We start from the raw sequence: 20,297 nt of genomic DNA on the forward strand, positions 1-20,297 counted from the left end.
AGAGAAGTTGAGATTTTGGTACATGACCCATGACAGATTTGTTACAACTGTGATACTATGCTTAACAATTGGCCTAATGATTTATAGTAGTAGTCAGTATGGACGACCACGATTTAGAAAGAAAATTCTGACATCATTCTAGACGTCCTAGGGATTACGGAGCTACGGATGCGAGTACTTCTATGGAAATACTGTATAGAACTATCGAGGGAGCTAAGGTAGCTTATGCCAGATGGATGGTATACTCCTATCCCCAATATCAGATAGAGCCTGATATTCAACTCATGTAGCAGATAGTAGAAGCATACAATATCATTTTAATTTTCATCTGGTAAGAAATAAATCATTAGGGCAGAGAAAAATATGCAACACATGTCTATTTTCTTCATTTTCTCCATTTAATTTACCCATCACCCCCCCCCCCCCCCCCCCCCTCCCCCAATTTTCAAGAAAATCTTTCCACATTAATTCAAATAAATCACAAGGCAAATCCATTAAACCCATGTATTTTTTAGTGCTAAATAAAACCTAATGAACTTCACTCGTTTTTCTTATGAACTACCTTTCTGTTGTTTGTTTAACTCCTATTGGTTCGACGCCTCTGTCTCCGTCTTCTTTCTGGCCTACCAAGAAATACCACCCTATCTCGCCGCCGACCCGCCTCCCTTGCCAGGAATTCATCTTCAGAAGCAGAATCGGACGTTGCAATTTCTGCACCACCTGCGGCAGCTGCTGCCACTGAAGGAGGGTTTCGAACTCCAATACTACCACGAAGGTTTCCGCGCCTCCTACTAATGCGTGAGTTGAGGCTCCGATTTCTACCTGATCCAAGTGAATGAAAAAAGAGTAACATATCGTTTAATTCATCAATCCCCATGTCAAGACCTCCATATCCCTCGTCATCAATACCATCAGATTCAAAGTCATCATAATTTCCATTCTCTATTACATAGTCTCCGAATACCATAGCTCCTGGCATAGATGACCGTATGGTGCTCATCACATCATCACGTTCTCTTTCATTTTCAAGCCTTTTCCATTTCTGTTCTAGTGCTGGATCAACCTTTCGTGGTCTTGCACACGGGTGTTCCTTCCTCACATGCTTCCTGAGTTGTTTATACGTTCCACTAAACGAGCAATTATCTTGCATGCAACTTCTCTTTTTGGCGTTAAGATAGTTGCGCGCTGGTTCAACCACTGTCCACCCCTTGACCTGACCTCTGCAGAGTGGACATGCAGCAAGCTCCATCAATTCCGATTTTTCAGAACCAGCAGTTACTAAGTTTTCTCCATCTGAAATTAATTTGGCATAGGCCTTCTCGAATTGGTCAAGGCAATTGGAGTAGCGATGACTGGTAGCGCACATGTAGGGACGACAACCCTTATCATATGAGGAACAAAGGAGAAGTACGGCGTTGTGTGGGAACTCCAAGCAAACTGAACAGATTGCATCTTCCCAATCCTTCTTCTCGGCAGATACTTTTTTCTTTGGGTGGTGGACTTCCTTCTCCAAAACATTCCAGCATGGCAATGGGTAAGGGGTGGGCTTGTCTTGCTGAGAGAGAACCCTACGCCTGCTGACTCTTGTGTTGGTAGTCATTTTCAAAATAAACCTGAAAGTTTTACAATAAAACATTAAGAAATCAGACTAGTCAAACAGAAAGAAGTAAACTGAACCTATTGTAGAAGTTTCAGCCAGATAACCTTTATTACCGAATAAATACATCTGATGTTAAAGGATTCTGCACTTGCTTTGTACGTATTAGTTAATCGGGGTTTATTGCTATGTTGCATGTGCAAATATTAGAGGCATAACAGTAGGAAAATAACAAAAATAATTTATTGAAGTGCAATCAGATCAGAGACACCATGGTAATGTTCAATGTCTTGTAAAACGACATGAGATGATGAAAATGTCATGCCCAAGAAAAATCTGCCTCAACACACATCAGCTAGCTGCATGACATAAGCCGAGTATGAGGAGCAGAGCCCAACTGAGGTAGGACTCCATTTTTCAACTCCAACGACGTTGCTCGTTTTTCGCTTTCTTGTTTATCTGGAGTATTTTCCACATTTGTCGAAATATTAGTTACCATATTATTAGAAACGCATTTAAGAGTTCTCTTTCTTTAGAAATTAGAGTTTTTATTTCTTAGCACTTACCTACTGTGAACTACCATAAGGAGAAGGGATATATTTCCCCTATATTTAGCATGGTAGATTAGGCAGCTTGGAGTTCAGATTTGAATCATCTTTGTACGAGTTTAGTAGTTTAGACGAAGATTTGTAACATGATTATTTATTTCGTAATTGAGTAATTTATTAACGAAGGTTCCGCTAACAGGTTATACATCAGCTTGGAACCTTGTTACAAGCATTGATACGCTACACTAGTTCTACACAAGGTTGTCAGGGATGAAAAGTGAAGCAGAGTGAAAGGTTTCAATTAGCGGGTTAAACATTTTGTTTTAAGAGCGAAGCAAGTGCAGTTATCACCTTATCTCAGTGAGCTGAGGCAAGCATCTAGGACTAGCCATGTATTTTTTAACTAATGCGATACTTTATGTCGTCAAAAGCATCGACTGGGCACACCTACGGAACCAAGTCGACTAGTGCGCAAGGGGGTCATCTAGCATCAGGTCAATCCCCTTGTTCGCCAGGTGCCCAATAGGTGTGCCTAGTTAACTGACTCAATTCTAGGATGCCTCATTTTTTTCCTACTACAACATTTACGAAATAAGTAACTAAGGATTGATGTGAAAGATAACAATGAGTGATGCCGACACGAGAAGCATGATAGCCCAAGTTGTCAAAACAAAAAAGAAGGATATGGGCAGCAAGTATATGAAAAATGATATGATGTCAATACCCAATTCTACCGTTATATGTCCAGGAATAAAACGCAAGTACTTTGAAGATGTATCTATAATAGTTGAATTTATTCGCCTTGGTGCCTTTAAGCCTATCCACGACCTTTCAATGGACACATGTCAAGGTGGCAAAGGTTGTGATTTTCGCTCTAGAGTATAATACCACAGGGGGCATTTTGGTGCATGTGGAAATCGAGAAATAAGCAACTTTGAAGGATTGTAACATAAATGGATAGACTGTCCGTGTTTTGTATGATGAAGAGGACCCTGATCAATTGGTCTAGAGGACAGAAATACGCAAGAAAAAATTCTTATACTGATCCAGTCTACAGCTAAGAAGACCTTATGGAAACATTCTAATGTTATGTATTCCTTCTGGGCATGAATGGTTTCTCTTTTTTGTCCAGTTTTTTTCTTTTGAGATTGTGGTTTCTCTATTTGAATCACGTGTACATTATTCTTTCCTTCGTTTCCAAAAAAAAAAACTAGCTTCATAGTGACTCAATTGCTATGCTAGGAAACAGAATGTCAGTGTATTTCAAATATGACATGAGAAAACAAGCAGATGAAAAATGGGAATGATGTGGGTATCAAACATCATCTTTTTGGTTAAATCCCTGAAAGATCTTGAACTTTACCTAGAGATACTCATTGATAACAAGTGTGTCATGCATATAAAAAAAATATGATCTCAACTACAAAAGGTACGTGATCTTCCCACTTCTCGTCACTAGATAGATTATAAATGTTCCTAAATGTACAAGAACAGGCTGAGCAGCTAATCTGAATTTGTTAAAATCCACACCACCCTAGTTATTGAAAGAAAATAATACAGTCCACTAAATTGGTAACATAGATTCTAACTACAAAAAGCATTCAAGCAGCTAAAGGAAAAGCATGTAAGTAGCTCATGAAAGGGTTATTTTGTTTCTCAAAGAGTGAAAGTAATATGTACACAAAAAGCAAAACTTAATGTCTTAATACAAACAGGGAAGCAAATAAGATAGTTCGCCTTGACAGGGTAGTACGTGGTACATAAAAACTAATCCGCAAAAGCATTACTCAAGTGGATTATAACTAAGTACCTGATAGGGATAGCAAAGAAATCGTCTTCTCGGAAATGTTTGAATGCTTCCTAAAAAAGCTGAAACATTATCCAATAACACCATCAATAAAAAACCATCAATGCGAACCATATATATAGAGAGAGAGAGTTAAGATAGAGATACAGATGGATACAAGTACATTTCACGACAACCGACAAATTGAGCACCATTAATTGCATTACATTGAACAATTTTATACTTTGACGAGACATGTAAATGATGTAACGCAAATATCAAGGAGTAGTATAACAAGTCAAACTACATATAAGATCACTAACTGTCGATAATCGAGATTAACAATAATTGAATTTGAGAAACTAAAAAAAATCAGGGTTGCCCAGACGCCCACATCCACTACTGACCAGTGGAATGTGGAGGCACAACGTAGTTTTACTGGTCTGTTACTTCCCTATGAGCTAAAACCCTAAAATAATCCCTATTGTGTTTTCTTTAATTTTATTATAGGTAAGAAATTTACATTATGAAACCATTATATAATTGTTGATTGTGTCAAGGCTTAAGCCCCACAGGGAAAATCATACATATTGAATGCCCCAAGCAACTCAAACCTTCAAACTACCTCTCACTGTTTCACCTCACCTCAAAGAGTACACCTAGGGTGTTTTCAACATCCCGATATCACCATCTCATTGCCACTTCACGGCCTCTGGAATCTAACTACCACTTCGTCACAAATACAATCTTTCACCTTAGTACTACATCAGAACAATCACTGCACTATCATTGTGGCATTACCACTCTGAACCACTTCCTCGCCACATAAACACCTCCCCTTACTAGGTTACTACCCATCATTATCATAAGTTCATAACTGCGGTCTTTGCCACATAACTCTTCCATCACCAGATTTAACATCTTTTCCTGCCCAACTATCACATCACCAAAATTTTATTGTCAAAGGCACCGTCTAGGCGCACTGAGGCATCATAAGCACCAACTAACAGAAAATGTGCTTCCTACACGGGAAAATTTCTTGAGTATTTACCAAAAATAGTTTTGTATTGCAGTATGCATAAATGGAGAATATTTATGTCGAAATAGTGATACATGATGAGCTGACGGGGACTAAGGCAGAGAGGTGCATGACCCATGATCTAAGCGCTAGCCTAAAACCTCATTGTAGACACCTCTCCACCAAGCAATCAGTAATTGTATGTATCACAAACATCACCAAATTAGCTCTTTTATGTATTCACTTTAAAACACGTTGATGCCAAACTGCTCTACTTAAAGTTGAAGGGTTTCTACTTTCTACTTCATCTCCCTAAATGTCACCTTAGGGAGGTGAACATTAGCTATGCTTGGACTTTGGAGTAGAGGCAAAAATATGATGCTTTACTCGAGCAAAAAAAAACAAATATGTAAATTGAATATACAAAACTAAACCTCATTATTAGGTCACCAACCAATCAGTTTTAGTCATAAGTCACTAAACTAAGTAGACAATTGTACAGTCTCCGTATACATCATAATCAAAGCATAATCAAATGGACGCAAATCCTACAAATGAGAGACTGTGTTATTGGTTCCAAGGCACAAAATGCAGAACGATGGTTATGATAAAATAATACCTACAAATTAAGACTTTTCACTATAAACTAGTATTACGACAGAGTTTCATTTATCTATCTAAATACATACTGATTATACTACGAGTCTACAACAATGAAATTCAGTCCTTCAAGAAGGATGTAAATAATTCAATTCAATCTTGTTACCATAAAAGCCAATCCTTATTATCCAAAATTGAACCTTTTTCAGAAACCTAAACAACAATGTCGTACCAGCAATCAACCCATCCAAAAACAAGTAAGTTAAAGCGACTTACGGAACAATCTAACAGTTACTAGTTCTTGCCCAGACCTCTAACCCCAAGAAAAACTAAAATGAACACATAATTGTCTTTTGCTTTCTTTAAATAAAGAGATCCACAAAAATATCTCTAAATAAATCAAAATGAAAACCCCGTACACTGTAACTTAACACATTCAATATCAAAATTGAAACATTATGAATAAAATTCCAAAACCTAAGGATAAGAAATAAGCTGGAAAGTATCAAAAGATTCAAACTTTATTACATAGATGAAGAGTACAGAGAAAAACCCCAATACCCAGGATGAAAAATCAAAAGATGAAATAGTTAGAGAGAGAATGAAACTGAAAAGACAATATTAAATGTTACAATAGAAAACTAGGTTATAATAAAAACCCTAGATATGAAGTTGAGAGGTTAAAACATTACCTGGAGTTTCATCTAAAACCCAAAGATGTACAGAAGGATGGAATCGATCGAAAGAGAAGTCGGAGTTAGAGAGAGAGAGAGAGAGAGAGCGGATGGTTCTGAATCTGACCTCCGCGATTTCGTCTTCTATTGGCAGATGAAGAAGTTGGAGAAGAAAAAAAAAGGGTTGCCGGGGTTTGGGTCTGGCCACGTTTGGTTTGGATTTAGGGTTAATTCTATTTTAGCCACCTAAAAATGACCAACTAACCAAAATGGCTCCCTAAACAAACTGGCTTCCCTTCCCGATTTTCCCTTGGTCAATTTCATCTATGTCATTTCTCTTTGTTCTTGGACGAAAAAGCCACTAACAGACTGTGGATAAAAAAATAATGTCACAAATTTCACAATCTAAATCATGATTAGCTAAATATGGGCTACGATTGAAAGTCAAGGTCTAAGAGTTACATTTCTAATTGTTTATTTTTATCGTCTAACTTATTCGGGACGATTTGTGTCAATTTGAGACAGAATATTTAGATTCAAATAATTGATTATTTAGATTCAAGCATTCGAGAAAAACACAAACACTAAAGCAGTTGAGTATGGGTAGGATTCAGTTGCGAGTGGCTAACGTCCAAAGTAGCTCTAAAAGCACCCATATCATTGTTGGAGAACTTTCAAGAGCCCCCCCCCCCCCTTTCTTGTTAATGGTGCGCGGTGCGCCACACACTGAGAGCCATATTTTGTGGGGGCGCAAGGGTTGCATTTAAAGAAAAAAAGGGAACTCGCCTTTAGATTTTCCTAGACTTCTTTATGTTGTCCCAAACATGCAAAGCATTTGAGTCTATAGGATGTGGACGTATTAGTAATATTTAATGTCCACAGTCGGTTCAAGCCCGTTAAACTCCACAAATAGATACAATATTGAAAGAAAACGTGTACTCCGCTCAAGTCTGCAGCCACCAAGAGCCCAAGGCACACTATGTGGCTCTGACACATCTAGCTAGCGTTGACTAAGGTTGTCATCGATGGTCTGTCAAGTCCAGTCTTTTTTCTTTTATATATTAGTCGGGACTGTCATAGCAGTATGGCACTGCAACTAAAGATCGCCCCTCTAGGTTCTAAGGTTCATCTACAACAGATTAACGCATGATAACAACAGTAATATATCTGTCACTACGTCCCGATGTCCCAGGGCCAGGTGGGCCAGGCCCAAAATGATTCATTTGGGCCACAATGAGTAGGGACTAGGGATATTCCTCCATGGTTTAGTTTCTTAAGAACCTCTTGCACAACCAATTTGGAGACTGGGTAGATAAAGTTTCCGAGTAGACACTAGATCTATTTCTAAAGTATTATTCGTAGCCATCATTTTTTTTAACTTTTACTAATAGGAGAAATTTTCCTTCCAAATTACTAAGTAGTTATTTTCCACTGAAGATGCTACAAGTACCATAATTGTAGCAACAAGCCTCGAATTATCTACTAGGTTGGGAGACACTAAAGCGAAAGAGACGAAGACATTTAAGCCCGTCCACTTTTTGCGGGAAATATCAACTCTAGGTTGTTAGGCCGTCATCGAAAGAAAAAGAGGACAAAAAATACCCAAAGTTTAGTTTCGTAAAATTCTATTTTCGAAGCTTAAAAATAAGCCATAAAAGCCCATTCTTGCCCCAACTACTTATTTTTGTCAATCTTCTTTCTCTTCCTCATTGGGTAGTTTCAAACTAGTGTTTAAGAGTGTCTTTAGTTCATATGAACCATCTAACGCATTAGCGGTAACCCACTAGAGATGTATATCTGCCTACTCAGACACGATCAGTCGATCAAGAGTACGTCTAAACGATGTAGCTGGCCTCTCTGTAAGTTATACAAACCTTTCACTAATATAGTAAACAAGTATGGCAATGGCATGTATAATTAAAAACACCCAACCCAAATATAATTTGTAAAAGTGGTCCATAAAACTTTGATCTCTGACCTAATAAAGATAGCTAGGGTTGGTGCTAATGGTCCTCAAACTTCTCCACACTGAATGCAAGAAGGCTCAATCCCACCCTCAGTCCCCCATATTGATTTCTCTTTTTGCCATTTATATTAGTAGCTATTTACACTGCTTTTAATATGTAAGGTAACTCTACCATCAAAAACCCTAAAACTTTAGGGCAATCACTTATTTTCCATGTTATGAGTCCTTATAATTTATGACCTACCTATCTTCTTTTTGAAGAAACCAATGGAGTAGTTATTATTCTTATTCTTTTAAGCTTTTTCAGGTTATGTGCACATCTTTTTACTGTTCCTTTTTGGAGTATATATTACTACTCCAAACATAATAATGTACCCTCAATTTAATAAAGTTAAAACTCAAACTAGATTAGGTTCATTGAAGTACACCTCAATTGTTAAAATCTGCAAGTAAATTATAGCACCTTCACTCTTATAATTAAAATTTGTATTATCAAAATCAAGATCATGACAAGTGAGTCTGAGTTTGTGGATGTATGTTGATTCAGAAAAATAAGGAATCAAATCGCTCAACCATCATTCTACAAAGACCTATTTGCACACCTACTCCGATTGATCCACACCACACTGTATTCTCGTAACATTAACAGTCTGCTTGGTGCTACATCATAGACACACTCGGAGCGTAGAATATTTCTTTTGCTAGAGTAGCCCGTTAAGATGATATTTGTGAGACAGATTTGATGTTAAGGTTGTTTATGTGATTGCTCACTTTTTGACATTCCAAACTTATGTTTTTCATGCCAAACCTAACATGGACTACTAATCTTTACTTTCTCAAAATTAGTTATTCATCTAAACATCTTTTGATGTTATCTTAACAGAGAGAATTTTGTTCTTTTCATTCTCTTTTGTTTCGAAAGGTAAATTTGGATTCGTTCTTACTTGTATTTCCACCCTGTACTAGTGGATTAAAATTAGCTAGATTATCAAAACTATATATATATATATATATATATATATATATATATATATATAAATATAATTGTTGAATTTCATTTACATACACCCATACTTTGGAAGATAAGTACATTCATATCTTCACCATAAATGCATGCCAACTTCTTGTAGTTGAGGAGGACCTAATTCCTGCACAATTTTCCTTCATCACGTCTCTTAACAATTCATCTAACTTACTTTTACATTCTAGTTATACTCAATTATAGGGACAAAATAGATTTCATCATGATCACAAACATTATTTTCACATAGGATTGTTAAAGGCTATCGAGCATCTTAGAGCGCAGGAGTACAGATTCAGAAGGTAAGGGCATGATAGAATGAAATGGGGTACTCCAAATGTACTATTTTACACAATGTAATCTCATACTACAGCATATGCAATGTGTAGGATAGTTTAGCATATTCGTTTTTATGACACATTTTTATGTAATTTTTTTTTTCCTTTGTCACTAAAAAACACTCAACTACAAAGGCGGGGCTCCAACATATAAATACGACATTTCTGAAGGCGAGTAATAGAATCATATAAATAGAGTCTTTCTGAAAGCGGGTCATAGAATACAACAAGATATAAACATAGCGTTTGTGAAAGACAAGATGTCAAATGGAGGGCCTTGAACAATATAATTCCCTAAGTAAACTTAGATATTTTTGGACATTTTACTTCATAAAAGATGAATACAATAAGTAGGTATAGAAAAAGAGTTAAACCCAAAATCAAAAAGCAAACATGAAGACATAAAACAAGTTGTACTTGAGCACAATTGAAATTACATTCAATTAACAGCAATTAAAAACCCAAAGATTACATGACAAACATGAAAAACTAAGATGAAAAAGCCAAAGACTCTCGGCCGGAGTGGTCAAGAACTTTGTTTCTGACCTCAAGGTCAGTGGTTTGAGGCGTTCCGAGTTCAGACTCCCTTAAAAAGTCTAGTGACCTATACAATACAATATCGAAAGAAACCATCAAAATCCTCCATAGATCACAACAAAACAAGGTAATATAGCCTTAGCATTGAACACTAATAGTTCATCCAAATCAGAGTAAATTCCAGTAGTTCCAGCAACTGAATCAAACTCTTCTGTTCCTCCATCTTGATTCTTCTTCACCTTTCCTGCGATTACCCGACAAACTAACATAGCTCGTTTCTCGTTTTCCGACTTAATTTTAGCATTATCATGAGCTTTTCCACTAGTAGCAGTAGTACAAATCCCTCCTCCTCCTCCAGTGGTGGTGCTGCTGTTTCCTTCAATCTTGAACCCATTTTTTATGATACTACAAACATTACATTGTGGGATTGAATTACAGAGATTAGTCGATCCATTAATGCCGATCGAACAAACAAAAGTTGTACAATGAAACCTTAGTAGTTCATTACCATCTGCTACACATCTTGGGTGTTTCTTCATTAGCTTAGTTGCTTTTGCTTTAATGGATTCTCTGTAATCTTCAAATCTTGTTATAGTTTTTTGAGTATTATTGACTTTGAGAATTCTATCAATTTTACAAATTGGTGCTTGTTTCTTTAACCAACTTGATTGAAATATAATCTCTACTATGTTTTTGCTACTATCTTCTGGTCCAAGTTCAGATACTGCAACAAAAAAAAGGAAAAAATGAAATCACCCAAAACAAAAAACAAATCAATTAGATTAATTGGTGAAATGGGTAGTCAAATTTTTAATCTTTTTGGTTAGGGTATCAAGAGTTAAAGTGATTTAGATTAAATGGTGAAATGGGTAGTCAAATTTGTAATCTTTTTTTTTTTCAACAACAAAAAAAAAAATTTGTAATCTTTTTGGTTTGGGTATCAAAAGTTATAGTGATTTAGATTAAATGGTGAAATGGGTAGTCAAATTTGTAATCTTTTTGGTTAGGGTATCAAGAGTTATAGTGATTTAGATTAAATGGTGAAATGGGTAGTCAAATTTGTAATCTTTTTGGTTTGGGTATCAAAAGTCTAGTGATTTAGATTGATTGGTGAAATGGGTAGTCAAATTTGTAATCTTTTTGGGTTGGGTATCAAGATGTTAGATTTGGGTATGTGTTTGTGTGTTAGAGAGAGAGAGAGAGAGAGAGAGATGAGTTATTACCAGCATGTCTAATAGACTGATGAAGTTCCAAATCTTCAGTTTTCATGAAAGCTTCACCACAGTTAGGGCAAGAAGAGAGAGTATTTCTAAGAGAAGGATCTCTAGAAACCAAAATAGATGGATCAACAACCATTCTACATTCATAACAACCTGAAAATCTTCTCAAATGCATTCCTCTAAAAGATCCAGATGAACGGGTAGATAATGAAGAAGATGAATTAGTAGTAGTAGTAGTGGTATTAGAAGAAGATGAAGCTCCATTGTTGTTGTTGTTGTTGTTATTGATTTCAGATGAAACAGGGGAAGAAGATTTACTAAGGGTAGATCTTTTTGAAGTAGAACCACCATTACAACCACTTATAGATGAAAAAGAAGAAGATGATGAAGATGAATAACCCCATTTTTTAGAACCTTGAGGTGATACTGAATCAGGTCTTTGCATTACTCTTGTATTACTACAAAATGAACCAGAACAAACCATTTTCTTACTTCTCTTACTTTTACCTTCTTTGGTTTCTTCTGTTTTTTGTTCTTCTTTTGTTTCAAGATGTTTACATGAAAATATACTTTTCATTGCTACCCAAGTAGGTTGTTCTTGATGTGGTGGTGCTGATGGTTGTGCTGGTGGTGGTGGTGGTGGTGATGGCAATGCTGGTGGTGGTGATTTCTCTATCTTGGGTGATAGTTTTTGATGTTTTTTCTTGGTGGGTTTCCTTTGGTGTTTAGTTTCTGGCATGATTTGATGAGAGAGTTGAAGGTGAATAATATTTAGTAGTATTTTTGGAGCTGAAAAGGTGGGAATTCTGTTTTGTTGTTTGTCTCTTTAGGGCTAGTTTATACCATCTCATGAGACTGAAGGTTGTTAATAAGAAGAGAGGAAGAGAAGTTAGATAGAGAGAGAGAGAGAGAGAGAGAGAGAGAGAGAGAGAGAAGTTAGATAGAGAGAGAGAAAGACAAGTGAGTGAGATAGAGAGAGTGAGGAGCTGTGATTTTGGATTTTTTGGGGGAAAGGGGTGGTGAGTGAGGGTGTTTTTTGATGGGTACAGAGAATGATAAAAGATTCGATTAATTAAGACAATTAGTAGGTAATTATCACACTCTCAATTCTTGTGATTATATGCACAAAAATCTAACACATTTAAGACCTCCCTTCAAATTTTACTCGAGAGTAATGCCTGCCCTAAGGTGGACAGAAGGAATCAATCCTTCTTTAATTTGTTGACTCTGTTTTCCCCTTCACCTAAATAAGGTTTGTATACTAGCTAGTATGGGACTATGGGGTGACCAAAGAAGAACACAAAAACCTCTACCAACAAGAATAGAATCATGTCACATGTGCCCTGTGTCACTAACACATACTCCACTTAACCCGAATTTGATGGTTTTTTTTTTCTAAATATAGAGTATGTTGGAGGTCGAAATAGTCTCAATGAATTACAAATCATCAAATAAAAAAGAAAAATTAAATGTATCCTTATTATATAGGATTGCATGTATTACTTTTTTATATCTAAAGTTTTGGAGAATTGAGATGAATATATTATTTCAATGGTAGAATTTCAAATTATTCATGAGAGAAATAGTTTGTAGTATATAAACGGTTGAGATCTTCTTTAGAGAAACATTCTCCCATCAATACTTCTCTTTCAAATATTGTGATGGGTTCTTTTTAACCTCCAAATCAAGCTAGTGAAAAAGAGCATGAAATCAAGTTGAAGCTTTACTAAGATTCTTCCATTATTTTAAAAGTCTCAAAACTCTCAATTGAGTAGGCTTTAATTACTAATATAAAGTTGTTTATACAATCAACACATATAAAATGTACTTATAACTCCGAAAAATTAAAGTTAAAGCTGAGTTTAAAGACGAACAATTCTTTTATATATGCAAGTTTTTATGCTAGATGGTTGTTGTGTAGATTGACCACAGATAGGAGCATCGCACCATGTGAGTCAACAACATATATCAATATACCACTCATAAACAAGCAAGCAAATTGGGTATTTGTACCGTCAGGATCTCATATTTTCAGTCTTTTCTAATCACAATTGGTTAGTAGTTGTCCTACTCCTTGACAATTTATATTTAAAGATCTCACCATATTTTAAAGAGTATGAATCCCATTTGGAATGTGAGATATCAAAGATTGAAATCAACTTAGTTAACCAACCTTGAAACAAAAATAAATTTAGTTAACCAACCAGCTAGGGTTGTTGGCACCACTTGACAGAGTTCATTGGTATATGGGTGTAACTTGATCTTTTTCCCTAGATGGGTCTGTATTTAATGACCATGTCTCAACTATCAGCATTGAATTTTGTCATCACATATTTGTCTTTGAGGAATTTAAGCTTTAATATTTTGTACTATGCAAGATATACAGTTAGACTTTTAAATCTATTCTTAGTATTTTATTCACATCACAAATATCAAGAAGTTATAAGATTATTTGTTTGGGCGTGGGTCTGAGTATGGAAATGACAAAACTAATATTAAGGAATGAATAGTGAGAAGACAAAACATTATATAACTAAGTAGTGCATCGCTAACAACACCAATAGTAAATGCGTTTGACATTTTTTGCTGGAAAATTTGTTTTAGATGACAGATATCTGAGTTACGATAGGAGGTGAATTATTTGGAGACGACTTTGTTTCTTCTCGTCTTGTTAACTAGTGTGATTAAGTGGATTGCAAACTTAACAATAAGATAAAACTCCAACTCTCAATATTGGGTGATAGTATCAAACAATTTTTTTTTTTGAGAAAGTATCAAACAACTTAATTGATAGGAGTATTTTTTTTTTATTTGAATCCAACTTAGTTTTTACATTCTTTCAACAAAAAAGAACTTGTTTTTTCATCTACATCTAAATTATCAGACTTAAGTGAATCAAAAATCAATCTAAAGCCTTCTCTCACACTAGTTAGACTTCGTGAGTCAAACGAAAAACAAACGTCTTAAAATTTGACTCTGACATTAATTTAGATATTGTGACTCACGTGCGAAAAATTAAGAAAAAGCACTAACTTCTTTCTACTAGTGTTAGGTTTTCTTTAGAAACATCAAATCTTTTGTAACACTCAAATTAAGTTTTCACCCAAACTAAAAGCATATAACAAACATTATTTTGATTTTTGAGGGATTTAAATATTTTCCAATTACTTTCTCGTAGTGCTATGTATCGTTTGAAAATACGTAATTTTTTTTTAAAACATTAAAATAAAGTTTTTTTCTGAAATTAGATGCATATAAGAAGCACTATTTTGAACTAGTTAAACATTTTTAATTACTTTTTCTTAATTTTTGTCCTAAACAACTATTGACTTGTACCTATCATAAATTCTACTGTCTTCTTTAGGTTGTGGTTATTTTCAAGAAAATATGATTTTCCAGAGGTAAATAGAATGATCTAACGGTTGGGAGTAACCCACGGTTTAGATAGAAGAGAAATGTATTGATAATCTCTTCTCTATGTGTTATATTGTCGGTATAGTTTATGGGGAGAAATCTTATTATTGGAAGGGCACCAAGAAATGTACTTGGGTTTGGTGGTCTATTCTAGTTGTCGGGGAAGGGGATGGTACTGCGAAAGCGTGGGGAAATTCGTCGTTTTCTGTAATTTTACGCATAAAAATGATAAAATAAAAATGTTGAGTTTAAGCTGGATACTTTGGTCAAGCACATTTGACTCCCAATTGACTATTACTTAACTTTGAGGCTAAAAGCCTAAAAATCTACTCGTTTGTTTTTCATCTTCTAATCTTCATCTGCACTCTCATCTTCATCGCATTAAACTCAGGCTGAAGAAGGATAGTAATATGAACTCTTGTCAATAAAAAGAAAAACTCGCATTAAACTCAGGCTGAAGCGTGATAAACGTGTTCAAAGAAAAAGGCGGTGGTTGTGTATTTCTATCCAACATTTCGAACTGAAACCAAGCTTTCCTACACATCGGTGAGCAGGCAACCCCCAGTGAAGCTCTCAGTCTCTCACCAACTAAAATTCCACTCCCCTCTTTCTAGAACTAGTTTTTGTCTCCGTTTATTTGAAAATCCTGAAGTTAACAGTCAGACAAAATCAATAAGATCCATACTCAGACCCTAACTCAAGTCTGTCATTTTTATATGGCTCGTATGACCCACATAAAAGTCACTTCAAGATGAAGTTTTTCGGACACTTCGGTTTTTAGAAGAGGGTGATTGTGGACTGTGGTAAAGAAGAATGTTTAGCACTTACGAAACACTAACTATAAAATATAAGGTACAAACACAGAGTATAATGGGCTTTAAGTTTAACTCTGATGAACTTACTCGATCTAATTGCAAATTCTCATAGTATTGATAATATTATCATTATTATGTTATTAAATTCAGACAAGCTATATCAAAAGGAAATACAGGGTGTAGTGTTTGATTCATTGATGACAATACATCACCTAATTAAACGGATGCAGAAGCCCCGACCCTGTCGCGAGGAATCAAACGGAGTTCAGAGCCATGTTTCAGGAAGACATTGCCTGCAAAAATACAGAGAATATTCATGTTTTACTCGGACAGTCAGACTGAGGAAAAAGAACAGTTGAGCCAAAGCTTCTAAATTGGTTTCAGCAGTGATGAAGAAAAAATATATATATACGTGAAATTAATAAATGACAGCAAAATTGAGGTAAAGAGAAACACTTTGTGGATTTGATATATTCAGGATGAAGAAAGTCAAAAGAGATAAAAATATGAAACCAAACAAGCTATTTCATTTTCAGCCAAGAGAAAATACAACTTATACGACATATATGGAGGAGAAAAGGTGGAAATCATGAAAACAATCAGACGTGAAGCTACAAAAGTGAAAAAAAATCATATCATAACATCACTAGATAATTAAACAATTGTAAGGATTATCACACTCTCTTGACCTACCAATTAACACATTACGAGTTTAATTTCGATTCGTCGGGACCAGATGCGGGGAGAATTCTCAGAATACACAACGAACAAACTATGTAGTCAATATAGTCAAGGATTCAAAAGAGACTGACTAACTTCTGTAGGGTAATATATTAACGTTGCACACACTTCTCAGTGACACTATTCTATCAATCAACATCATCACGGTTGGCCTAACTAACGAATGCGAGTCGTGTTTCAGACTTCACACTCGGTATTCATCACTAAGATTTTTTTTTGAACTCTAGAATATGTTTGCCCATTCCTTGTTTATCATCTACAAGCATCTACAAGACTACCATAGTTTCGTTTCTTTTGAATTGCACATATCTTCCCCATCATATGTACGAATCTGGCCAATCTCTTTAGGCAGAGAAGCATGAGATGAGGGTAGAGTTCAATTTTTTTTCGCTTTCAGTTTACCAAAATCTTGCGTGTTAACATCAGAAGGCTACTGATAGTTTCCCACAGACAAACATACAGAGCCACAGAGGCACCAAAAGGAAAAAACTAAAACCAATTTTTATTTCATGGTAAGCTCACACTTTTATTTCAGACATAATTTCTTCCTACATTTGAAGAGGACCCAAAATCCTGTAACTACTCTTGATAACTACTTAAATCAACTTGGGTTTTGGTAGAAATTGTCATGCTAATCCAAGAAAATATTATAGCACCAAAAACGTTGAATTTCTTTGTGTGTTGTAGCCTTGATCAACGTCTTATACATTTATGATGATATTGATAACACCATTGGCCCTTAAAACAAGCTAGAGAGTGGAGTAGAGGCATAAACATATCTCTCTGTATAGTGAAGCAAAGATTATTCTTTTACAACCAATTCACATCCCTATTACTTTAACAAGAAAATGTGCAGACACAACAAGCAAACAGGCGAAAACAAATTTTGCGAATGACGACACAAGCTATAACAAGTGATAGGCTTCCTCCACATACTAAGAAATATTGAATAAATTTATCCGACGAAAGAATAGAAGGACATTTAGTTCTAAAGAAAAGTTAGACATTTCATATACCTGCACTTTGCTGAGGGTTGATGCCTACACCATCTAGAAAGAACAACCAAAATACCTAAATCAGATACACGAACAACAAAACCAATTCGACAACAAGAAATATGTAGTCGAGAACATCTATTTCGTGCAAGACCAGCATATAATAGTAAATAAGTAATCAAATTCTTCACATTTAACTGCAAGTTCATCCTTGAAAAATTGATCTTGACCTAATTGGGGTTTCTACATGAATATGAATACATACTTTCTCAAGATTTTTATGAATCAAATCATGAAATACTCTTTGATAATCAAATCCCAATAATCTGTTTATGAATTATAAGCAAGGAGAATCGATTAAAGAACATAATTAAACCTAAAAAATCAAAAGGTACTAGTTTTTCAATGAAAATCTCTCAAAAACAGAACAAAGGGTTTGATTGAATTTAAGGGTAATTCAATTTGGGCAAAATTAAAGAGAGGTGAAGATTAGAATACCATTAGTGATGATGGCACTAGTTTGGGGAGGTACTTTGAATTCCTCGGCAGCAAATTTCAGAACAGCAGTAAAAGGGGCAGCTTCTGGAACGCTGAAACTGAAATACAAACGAAATTGAAGATTAGGAATGAAAACAAAATTGAATTGAGAAAGAAAAAGAAACCCTAGATTGATTTAAACTTACACTTTAAAGGGTAGCTTAGGATCCGAAGTGAGAGTGACTTTGAATGATACTTTCCCACCCGACATCGTCGAGAGTTTGAGGAGCCTCTCTGGTTTTTTTTCTAGAGAGAAGTGGTCGCGAGGGAGGACTGTTTTAAGAACTATATAAAAAGTTATGGTATTTTGTTTCTGGGATGTTTTTTAGCCCCCCGAGTTTATGATCAGTTTCATTTTTGTCCCTCTATTTTGGTAACTTCAAGTTTGATTCTTTATTCGTATGTGCACGTAATGATCCAGGGCTCCAGGCCAACCAGTATGGAGTTTTGTTTTTGGCAAAGGCTCTACTAGCTAAATCGAAAGCCTTCGATTTACCTGAGCACCCACAACCCAGACTCCGGATGCCCATCCATTGACTGTTAATAATTTTTATTTTTTTATTTTTTGTAATCATAATCATTTAAGTTTTTTCTTTTTTGTGTGTGTTTTCTTTTGCCTCTTTTACATCGCTTTTCACTTCATCTACAATGAACCTTCATTAATGGAGATTATTTTTCATCTTAGAACGAAAAAAAACTGAAATGGAAAAGATAGTTCTTAAAACTTATTAAAGGTGTGTGATTAAGCGATCAAGAACAAGATTTATGATTTGCCTAATCGATTATCATGGATAAAATACGAACAATAACATATACATCTAACGATAGTGTTTCAGCATTTTACATACATATAACACAAATATACTACTATAAGAACTCTAGGTGCACAATATATGTCTAAACACAAAAGTTCCTTATTGAGGCAGCTTGTTGAGTTTGCAGTATTGATAATCTTTGTACTTCTTGGTCTTAAACTTCGGTGGATTTTCTTCATTAACAAGCTGAGGAAGAGGACCTATTTCCATCTCAGGTGGCGGAGAGAAAAAGACTGGCCATGACATCCTTGTAAATTCCTTGGTCACAGTTGTTCTATGGACCACACTCTTGTACTTTCCATTGCTTAGGATCTGCATATATTCAATTCATTTTCGTAAACTTCACATCACTATAAATATACTATCTTGTTTGCAGACTTTGTCTATATATCTTTTCACGAGACTGAATTTTTTTCTACGACAATACTACAGAAACACTTTGAAAACTGACAAAGTACCAAATCCCTAGAAATTTTCTTTTGTCGACAAACTGCACTCGAACACAACCATAGTTTCTTACCTCAACTTGATCACCAATATGGATGATTAGAGCATTAGGGATGTACTTAGCATTAATCCAATGGTCATCTTTGAGAACTTGAAGGCCTTGAATTTCATTTGGGACCGAGACTGTAATGGCAGACATGTCTGTGTGTGGAGGCACTCCTAGGGCAAGATCAGGACGAGGACATGGTGGGTAATAATTTATTTTAAGTAGATATTCTAAATTATCTCCACCAATAGCTTCTTTAATGACATGACCTTCAAGACCTAATCCAAGTGATAACCACATCAAAAGATTGTCCACCACACCCAACATATACTTGGCATACTCCTCATTTGCTTCCCTACATATTCAAAATGGTTTTCATGCAAAATAAGAAGTGAGAAAATAAGAAAAAATCGGGTAGGGTCAAGGAGGTAACCTGTAAGAAGGAGGATTAGTGGGCCAAAACTTATAATTAATACGAGAAGGAGGCCAAATATTATGAAACAAGTGATTAACCCAAGCTTTTTTCCCTTCAAATTCTTTCTGAAGTTTAGTCCCATATCCTTCAATACTTGTAGACCCAGGTGGTTTAGCATAAATCTCTTTCTCTCCTGGTGGTTTAGCATAAACCTCTTTCTCTTCAATTGATAACTCAAAAAACTCCTTACCCACATTCTGTAATTTCTTTATAACTTCACTTGGTATTCCATGATTAATAACTTGAAAAAATCCCCATTCTTTACTAGCTTCGGCGATAATCCGAACGAGGTTTTCTTGATCTGGGTCACTTAGATCAATGGTTGGAATTTCAGGAATGGGTCCTTTAAATGTTGTAAGTCCTGGTTGTTCTTTCTCTGATCTTATATACTCTAATGGTATATTATCATCTAGTTTAGTTGATAATAGAGAATTTGCTATTGCTTGAACTCTATTCTCAACTTCACCCATTGGTAGTAATTAAGATACAAGAAGATTGTTTATGGCTAAGGAAGTTGGGATATGGAGAAGAGAGAAAGAAGGCGAAGTTGGGTTAAATATAGACGAGTGGGTTGAACCAATGGAGATCCATAAAAGTTTTTTTTTTTGAGAATTTGACTAATGTCTACTACGTTAGTCACATTGATGCATCGTGAAGATGTAATAAGCACGATTACCACCTAATTTAAACCACTTTAATCATAGATT

The 20,297-nt window shown here is 35.4% G+C and overlaps 4 protein-coding genes across 6 annotated transcripts; all 4 read right to left on the reverse strand.

The window, feature by feature from the left end:
* Window positions 1-362: 362 nt before the first annotated feature.
* On the reverse strand, window positions 363-6,616 carry LOC147534924 (uncharacterized). Of its 2 annotated transcripts, none has more exons than XM_086647970.1 (3): window positions 6,242-6,616; window positions 3,956-4,014; window positions 363-1,613 (listed from the first exon to the last, which is right to left on the reverse strand). In XM_086647970.1, the coding sequence occupies exon 3, from the start codon at window positions 1,598-1,600 to the stop codon at window positions 578-580; it is 1,023 nt and encodes a 340-aa protein (XP_086504096.1). In that variant the 5' UTR covers window positions 1,601-1,613; window positions 3,956-4,014; window positions 6,242-6,616; the 3' UTR covers window positions 363-577. The 2 variants fall into 2 exon arrangements, with proteins under 2 accessions (XP_086504096.1, XP_086504097.1); XM_086647971.1 differs by having other exon boundaries at window positions 363-2,056; window positions 6,242-6,435.
* Window positions 6,617-9,965: 3,349 nt separating this feature from the next.
* Window positions 9,966-12,770, reverse strand: LOC147534925 (uncharacterized). The gene is made up of 2 exons (XM_086649595.1): window positions 11,309-12,770; window positions 9,966-10,809 (listed from the first exon to the last, which is right to left on the reverse strand). The coding sequence occupies exons 1-2, from the start codon at window positions 12,042-12,044 to the stop codon at window positions 10,181-10,183; spliced, it is 1,365 nt and encodes a 454-aa protein (XP_086505721.1). The 5' UTR covers window positions 12,045-12,770; the 3' UTR covers window positions 9,966-10,180.
* Window positions 12,771-15,627: 2,857 nt separating this feature from the next.
* On the reverse strand, window positions 15,628-18,169 carry LOC147534926 (ubiquitin-fold modifier 1-like). The gene is made up of 4 exons (XM_086649342.1): window positions 17,954-18,169; window positions 17,769-17,866; window positions 17,292-17,324; window positions 15,628-15,827 (listed from the first exon to the last, which is right to left on the reverse strand). The coding sequence occupies exons 1-4, from the start codon at window positions 18,016-18,018 to the stop codon at window positions 15,751-15,753; spliced, it is 273 nt and encodes a 90-aa protein (XP_086505468.1). The 5' UTR covers window positions 18,019-18,169; the 3' UTR covers window positions 15,628-15,750.
* A 353-nt stretch (window positions 18,170-18,522) lies between these two features.
* LOC147534927 (flavonol synthase/flavanone 3-hydroxylase-like) lies at window positions 18,523-20,238 on the reverse strand. Of its 2 annotated transcripts, XM_086650739.1 has the most exons (4): window positions 19,743-20,142; window positions 19,549-19,712; window positions 19,143-19,470; window positions 18,523-18,934 (listed from the first exon to the last, which is right to left on the reverse strand). In XM_086650739.1, exons 1-4 carry the CDS (start codon window positions 20,058-20,060, stop codon window positions 18,722-18,724), a joined length of 1,023 nt encoding a protein of 340 aa, XP_086506865.1. In that variant the 5' UTR covers window positions 20,061-20,142; the 3' UTR covers window positions 18,523-18,721. The 2 variants fall into 2 exon arrangements, with proteins under 2 accessions (XP_086506865.1, XP_086506864.1); XM_086650738.1 differs by having other exon boundaries at window positions 19,549-20,238.
* Between the last annotated feature and the right edge of the window lie 59 nt (window positions 20,239-20,297).

The sequence above is a fragment of the Eschscholzia californica genome, unplaced genomic scaffold (assembly GCF_041429995.1).
Source record: "Eschscholzia californica isolate CP2 unplaced genomic scaffold, dmEscCali1.0.p SCAF_6, whole genome shotgun sequence".
NCBI lineage: Eukaryota > Viridiplantae > Streptophyta > Magnoliopsida > Ranunculales > Papaveraceae > Eschscholzia > Eschscholzia californica.